At 40.3% G+C, this 7,561-nt stretch overlaps 2 protein-coding genes across 2 annotated transcripts; one reads left to right on the top strand and one right to left on the bottom strand.

Annotated features, from left to right (window-relative positions):
* The first annotated feature begins 793 nt into the window (after nucleotides 1-793).
* Nucleotides 794-5,338, top strand: arl10 (ADP-ribosylation factor-like 10). Its single transcript, XM_076980811.1, has 4 exons — nucleotides 794-1,003; nucleotides 2,431-2,605; nucleotides 3,161-3,336; nucleotides 3,517-5,338. Exons 1-4 carry the CDS (start codon nucleotides 869-871, stop codon nucleotides 3,682-3,684), a joined length of 654 nt encoding a protein of 217 aa, XP_076836926.1. The 5' UTR covers nucleotides 794-868; the 3' UTR covers nucleotides 3,685-5,338.
* A 3-nt stretch (nucleotides 5,339-5,341) lies between these two features.
* Nucleotides 5,342-7,491, bottom strand: nop16 (NOP16 nucleolar protein homolog (yeast)). Its single transcript, XM_076980812.1, has 5 exons — nucleotides 7,103-7,491; nucleotides 6,692-6,791; nucleotides 6,547-6,601; nucleotides 5,922-6,028; nucleotides 5,342-5,786 (listed from the first exon to the last, which is right to left on the bottom strand). The coding sequence occupies exons 1-5, from the start codon at nucleotides 7,201-7,203 to the stop codon at nucleotides 5,649-5,651; spliced, it is 501 nt and encodes a 166-aa protein (XP_076836927.1). The 5' UTR covers nucleotides 7,204-7,491; the 3' UTR covers nucleotides 5,342-5,648.
* Nucleotides 7,492-7,561: the final 70 nt, after the last annotated feature.

Here is a 7,561-nt window from a genome sequence, read left to right as displayed (position 1 = left end):
CCTGTCACTATTTCAAAAATTGTAGATACATAACCACTCCTTTATGTCCTTTATTAATGTTCTATCAGCATATTTTACTCATAATGTATTTCTTTATATGAATGGTTCAACCTATGGTTGTCTCCATGGTTGGAGACAAGACAGCGTTGGTGTGAGATGAATGAAAAAACTAAGCAGTTTGTACATATGCTTGGATTTGTTCTTATATATGCAAAATACATGCAACAAAGCCGATCACCTTACATTAATTTACTGTGTATCATCTTTGAAATAGCCTACCTGAGAATGCTGTATTGCGATTAAGACTACACCTCTGAATCTGGTGTTTAAAAAAAAGTTAAATCGAAAGAAAAATATACAGACCCAGATAACACTGTCATATCAGTCATGGTCGAAAGCACGGCGGTGCAATTATATGCTCCAGTGATACAAATCTAATTAAAACATGGCATTTGTCAAAGGAATGTGGTGTGTTAAGAATAAACCGTATTAAACCGTACAGCGCTGATGTTAATTTGTGGTTAACGCTCATAACTCAGTATATCAAAGCGTGGGTGTTATTTTTAATCAGTTTCTCCATTTTACATCAACGGGACACCTTCTATTCAAAAGACAAGAGTGTCGTGACTTCGGTCTTTCGGAGCCCCTCTCTACTCAGGACCAGCGCTGCTGAAGTCATAGCTCGGGTAGCCACGCCCCTTTCTCGTAACAGCGAATCAGGACTTGAGAAACAGGCGGGTGCTTTTCAACACAAACATGGGAGGGGGGGGGGGGGGTCACGTGCACTGGCAACCAAGAGAGCCCGCGCGTGCCTCGGTTAGATCGGCGGCGCTCTCCGGGCAGCGGCGCTGAGGTCTCGGAGCGCCACATGGTTCTTCTCCGTCACATATCCGTGGCGTTCACCGCCGCGGTGACAGCCGTCGGAGCCGCGCTGTTTGTGGCCTTGAATTTGTTCTACAAGAGGCGAGTATGGACACCGGAAGACTACTACGTGTTCAGAGAGGTTGGTGTTGATTCCGTGTCAAGTAGATTAATTTGTTGTGCCATTAAGTTTCCTCGAGTAACAGCCTAAAGGACGTGGGCCATGTGAGTACAGTATACAGTAGAGGGACACAGAGACAGAAATAGATTCACAGAAATGTATTCTGTGTGGTTTCCACGTATAAATGAACGCAATAGCAGGAATGCTCACCTTCGTTGACGTTAGAGAAGACCAGGGACACGCAAAATAAATCATGATAGAAATGCACACAAAGTGGCTGCAAAGGTTTAGCCAAATAGTCATTAAACAGTTTTACAATCTGTAAGTTATTCATAAACAGTTGTATAACTGTATCAAAGTTTATTTAATTGATAGATGTTATTGAAAGGCAAATTAAACTGACATTTAGTAGAAAAAAGACTAAATTTAGCAAATAAGCCAAAGTGTGTGCAGGTGAATCACTTCTTTTACAGCAACGTATCTGATGTATTGCTGCATGCAAATATAAAAGTCATGAATGAATGTAAACACTTTGTATAAACATAGGAAATATTTGTCTTGTGCTTTTAAAATGTTTTCTGGTTAAAGCAAAAATATTTACCGTCCAGTAGGTCATGAGGACTGAGTTGGAAAAACAGTATATTAGAACATACATATCAGAAAACATTTTAACAGCATTTTTAATGATGCGGATCAAAAATACTGTTAAAATGTTTTCTGATATGTATGTTCTAATATACTGTTTACTGGACGGTAAATATTTTTGCTTTAACCCAAATAAATAAAATAATCTGTACCAGGTATTCATAGTGGGTATAAGCAGGCTCATTATGGACAAGTTAGAACAAAAATCTGAACCACATAGTTGTTGCAAGGATTGGGTTGAGAATCATTACTGTAGTAGATATGCTGTTTTACACAACAAGAACATTCAAATTACTTGTAATATCAATATTAAATGTAAATATACTCAATTGCCTTCAATCTAGATGGGGAAATGTTTTCATAATGTCACAAACTAAAAATATTAATTTAAACCGTAATGAAATAAAAATATTTTGAATTATGTGACACCATAAAGAAAGGCAATTTGTCCTCAAAGGATTTTTAAATTCAATTAGCTGTCAGAATACTCTCCAGTATTACTCATTCAAATTCTGATACTGACAGTCTCATGCCATCTGTTTTTTAGTGACCTTGTTGCACATCCATAATGACAGCATGATTCTGAAGCCACCTATCTTATATTCCTGAATCACTGGTCACATGGCAGTGTCAAGTGCTTCAGAACACTCTGAGGAGAATGCTAGCCATTCAGCCATGCAGACACCTGATTGGCTGGTCTGTTGCCTTAGTGATGGGGGTGGGGGGTTCATGAGTACATAGGATTGTGTACAGATCGAAATAAGTATTTGTCTGGCTGTATTTTTCTCCGAAACGTGTGCTAGGAGGAGGAGGAGCACAGGGAGAGGCAGGTGCTGGTCCTTGGTTTGGATGGGGCCGGGAAGAGCAGCGTTCTGCAGGGGTTGAGTGGAGAGGCAGGCAGGAGACCCTGTAGACCCACACGGGGCTTCAACTTCATCCGTCTCCACACACCAGCCTGCCAACTGGACTTCTTAGAAAGTATGAATTACCCTTAACTATATAATGCATAAAGCTGAGCACCTCAGTAATCACAAGGATTTTTAATCTTTAATATTTCAGTTAGAACTGAGATGATTTGCAGAAAAAAACTCTTTTTGGGAATGAAATGCCCTTATTTGTCCTCATCACTGGGACATTTGGTCCCAACAAGGAGCTTAAATACAAGCCCACACATGCTGTTTAATACATTATTGTACCAGCCAGCTAGTGTAGTCACATTAGTTGACAAGTAAGCAGTTTAGCTTCTTTGCCTAAAGGTTTGTGGCTTGCCATAAAAAACATTTTATAGGCACTTTTGTTTTTAATGTATAGTGAGACTCTTGGCTGTACATACATTGAAAACAGACTTTTTGTTTCCTTGGTATTTTCATTTCAAACTTATTTGCTTATTTAGTAGAATATGAATGGCTGGTTTCTCAGGCCCAGATCAGCTCAAATTCAAATGGAAATAGCTGGTGGTACTACATAGGGAACCTTGTACACCAAGCCAGCACCTAATCGTTGGGATTCGCACCATCGCATGTCTGTTGTCAGTTGGAGGCGGTGAGGAGTTGCGTGTGTACTGGCCCGAGTTCCTGAGGAAGACCCACGCGTTGGTGTATGTAGTGGACTCCTCTGACCGAAGCCGCCTCCCACTGGCTAAAGACGAGCTCCACCGTTTGCTCAGGGTCGACACCCAATTGCCCGTGGTAATCCTGGGAAACAAACAGGTGAGTGAGGCACGCCTTGCCCCGTTTCCCATGCTGCTTTGCAGTTTGAGTTAGAAACTCTGTGACGCATAGGTGCCCAACTCTAGCATTGGCTGATAAATGAATGTAATGTCAAACTAATCTGAGTCTGCTTGCTGCACCTTGGCTGTTCTTATCTCTGGACCGAGACGCTCCCTTCAGGACAAGCCCAACGCGGCTGGCGTGCGGGAGCTGCGGGAGGCGCTCTGTCTGGGCTCGGTGGCGGAGCAGAGGAAGCTGCTCCTCCTGGCCCTCCAGCCGGGCTCTACGGCCAACGCCGGGTCCTGCAGCACACAGAACCTGCGGGACATCCTGCTAAAGCTGGTGTGACGTCAAGGTCCAAGCAAACACGCGCAAGCACTTATAAACGGATCGTTATCTGGGAAGTAGAAGTTGATGACTTGGGAAGGGTGAACTCGCATACTACTGAAAGGCTTGTTGGTGTACAAAACACTTTGTTGCCAGAGGTGACATTCCAGATTCAGTAAAAGTCCTCACCAAAATTTCTCTCAGGCTTCTTGGATTGTGTGGATTCCACTAATTGTACCTGGCTTGCACAAATTAGAAAATCCAGCAAGCTTGAGTAAAATCCTGGGAAGGAGTTTTACTTTCTGAACCTGGAATGTCCACCTCTGTTTGTTGCTGAGAAACATTTCAAGGTAGATGGTCAGCAGATACACCACCACTTACTATATATAGTGGTTTACCATATACTTGTTAATTATTAATGCAGTTGAGGTCTGCTTCCTCCATTTCCACTTCGGGTTTCGAGTTTCTCCAAAGGTTTGTTCCTGCGATTAAGATACATACCTACTTCGTTGGCCATGAGTGTTTTGAGTTTGTTTAGAATGGCATATTGATAGTGTCTATGCATGTCACTGCATGTTTTGTACTTATTACTGTTGTTCTCATGTCTTTGAATCAATTACACATGTCTCAAGCATGCCGTAGATGATAAGCTGTAGCAAGCGGTCGATAGCTGAAATACCTTTCAATGTTTACCTAAATGCGTTGTAGGGTTCAAATAGGGGTTATTTTGCACAATTATACAAACTTATATACACTATAATAAGGACTTGTTGATCAAGTTATTCATTCACATGGACAGTACTACTGATATTTAAGAATATATAATTAATATAAATGTTAAAGGTTAACCGTTGTTTAGTCAACCACTTAGTTTAGCTCATTTCATCTTGTTAAACTAGGACAGATGCCAGTTGAGTACACTTGGGTACTTTTGTTTTCTTCCATTCTTGTAGGCCTAGTTATGCTGCATTTTAACGATTATGTAGACAACGATCGGTCAGATTCTCACAGTTTGGGTTACAAAGAGGTGGAAATCAGATTATTTTTGCAAATGTCTTGGATGGAATTCAGTAATAGTACTGGAGATGAGGGAGAATGAAGCTCCACACAGATACGAGTCCCCTCATGCGCTCATGAGCAAGACAGATTATTTAAATTCTGTAACAAACTACACAGAAGCACTTAACAATTTTAAATGAGTAACAAATGACCTTATCTTTAATGCAGTTATATCCGCTTTTTGAGACGTTTCACAGTAATATATATTTTGGTTACTATTAGGATATTTTAACTTAATGACAATGTTAAATGTAAATATACTCCTTTGCCCTAGAGCTAGATGGGGAAATGCTTTTACAAATTACATTTGTATCAAATGATATTCTAAGGTGCCTGTTGCTTCAGTTGTGAAAAGGATAAAGAACTTGAAATAGAATTCTCAAGGCCTAACATAATCCTAATCCTGGCCATCCAGGTTTAAGGGGTTTGGGACATGGGCCTAATCTTGGTCATCCAGGTTTCTGGACTATGTGACATGGGCATAATCCACTTTGATCAGTCTCAACAATACAACACAATCTTACAAACCCCATTAACCACTATGAATTAAATCTTTATTACAGTCTTGTGTTCTGTAAAATCTATAATACAACTGTGCACATTTATGGTAAACTATGTCTTTGTGAAAAATCAAAATTTGTTGAAAACCAATACATCTGTATTTTTTTTTTTACCCATTGCTCTTTTAGTTTTGAAAAAAGATGGTAACCTTCAATAAAAACATGCACTGGAGGTATGATGGTATGTCTCCAGCAAATCTTATTTTACATACATAAATTACATAATATGTAATACATATATATATACATACCCCCTTTCCACTCCAAGAAAGCATAGGATGTTACTGGGGTAAATGTACTCTCCATCCAGTACATAAAAAGACCCCCACAATATCAGTGTAAGAGTCCAAAGTCTCATTACAGCATTCAAGAAGAGCCCGGACTTTCCAAAGAGGCGACGAAGGCTGCATAATCCTCTGGGTGACACCGTTTATACAAATCCACTTTTCTCTTGATCTGTTTCGGCGTGTCCTGATAGTAATTCTTCTCATCTCTTGCCATGGCCTGCAATGAAACCCAGTACTCCTGAGATGCTGCTCTACTGTACCGCAGCCCGAGACAGGCCTACGCTAATCATAACACACACACACACACACACACACACACACACACACACACACAAAGATGACCACCTCTCACCTTATAATCCTCACTGTGTTCCCTGATCATGTGCTGTAGGAATTCAATCATGTCGTTCGAGCACGTGGTTGTGTCCGTTGTTGGAAGACTGGCCACGGCCTCCATTTCTGTCAACAAAGTCAAAACCTTAGATGACAAGACTCGACGTCACGTGGTGACTCTCACGAGTGTCAGAGTAGCAACCGATGGACGCTAGTTCTGAAGTATCTGAGTAGGGTGTGGACACACTACAGTTTTATTAGGCAGGTTTAAACATAGTGTGGTTGTCAGGGTGCTAGAAGAAAGCAAGAGTGAAGGGGGCAGCAGTCGCTCTCCCCGTCAGGTCAGTAAACACATCCATCCTGCTCTAGTTAGGCTTTACACACAAAAGGATCTCTCCAAAGAGCGGCACCCTCTATAGTGGTTGTGGGTATCGTGAGCAGCTCAAGATTGTGGATTACAGGCACATAAAACAGAATGGAAACAGTAAATAAATGAAAAAAGATTGTCAAGTGTGAAGAGACACCCAAGCTACATATTAGTTATAGTAATAACTGATATGGGCTTGGTCGAGTTGTTATAACTGTAAATGTTCTAATTTTTCCCAACATGAATATATTGTATGAGTGAGGTTTGAGCATCGCACCTTTGATAACATAGGGTTTTATTAATACACTTTGATTTACTGGTCCTTCTTTTGCCTGAAATATAAAAACAAAAATACAATATTAAAAAATGGCACAAAGCAATAATTGCAATATTTCCCTTAGTTTGAAATAAAACATTCTTGCCTTGATAGGAAGTACATTTTTAACTCCAAATGCCAGTCCCATGTCTTGTAGGTTTTGCTTGGTTGATTTCCTGTTATCCCACGCCTTTCGGATTTGAGCGCTGTAAAGATATGAAAACAACTAACTAGATAAATTCATTTATGAAAGACGACAGCTTGCTGGTCAGATGGCCAAATGCACTGCCCATGTCATGGTTATGCAGCTACTGTAACTGGCTAACAAACCAAATCTTTACAAAACTATCCGAGCAAATATTCAAATACTTACTTAAACCTTAACAAAAAAATATTTAAAGGCAATGAACAGTTGAACGTTAAAAGGTTATCCATACAGCTAAACTGGCGAAGTAACATGTACCCCATAACGTCCTTAACTAGACAGCGGGAGGGACATCTGTATGTTTGTACCTACCATTCAATTTTCGGTTTGGTCTTTCTCGTCATTTTCTTTTTCAGTTTCTTTCGATCTGCATTATAATTAAACGTATTTCGTTTGCGCGCTCTCTTCCCCATTGTTACAGAAACGAGTAAACAAACGGCTACGCGAGTTAGCTACTGAAACACACGTGTTATGGGTCCGTGGCTCAAGAATACGGAAATGTGCTGCGTCTTCTTCTTGAACTGTGATAGAGAACAAGACTGTGCGCTTTTTTAACAGCGCCCCCTACCAGGGACGGCGGGGGAGGGAAAGTACTCGGAAAATGTATGCCAAAACAAGTGAATTTATACAGTGAATCTTCGATTTTTTGTGTGTTTTGTAAAATCGGCTCATTAAATAGTGTGCTAATATTTTCTGTTTTGTATATATGAAATTACGAACATTTACTTTTATGAAACCTGCCAAGTAAAAATAACCAACGTCAACATCTGT

This window comes from Brachyhypopomus gauderio, chromosome 18, assembly GCF_052324685.1.
Source record: "Brachyhypopomus gauderio isolate BG-103 chromosome 18, BGAUD_0.2, whole genome shotgun sequence".
In the NCBI taxonomy this organism is placed as follows: Eukaryota; Metazoa; Chordata; class Actinopteri; order Gymnotiformes; family Hypopomidae; genus Brachyhypopomus; species Brachyhypopomus gauderio.
Note: the sequence above shows the minus strand (reverse complement) of the source record. Positions and strands in the feature narration are given on the sequence as shown.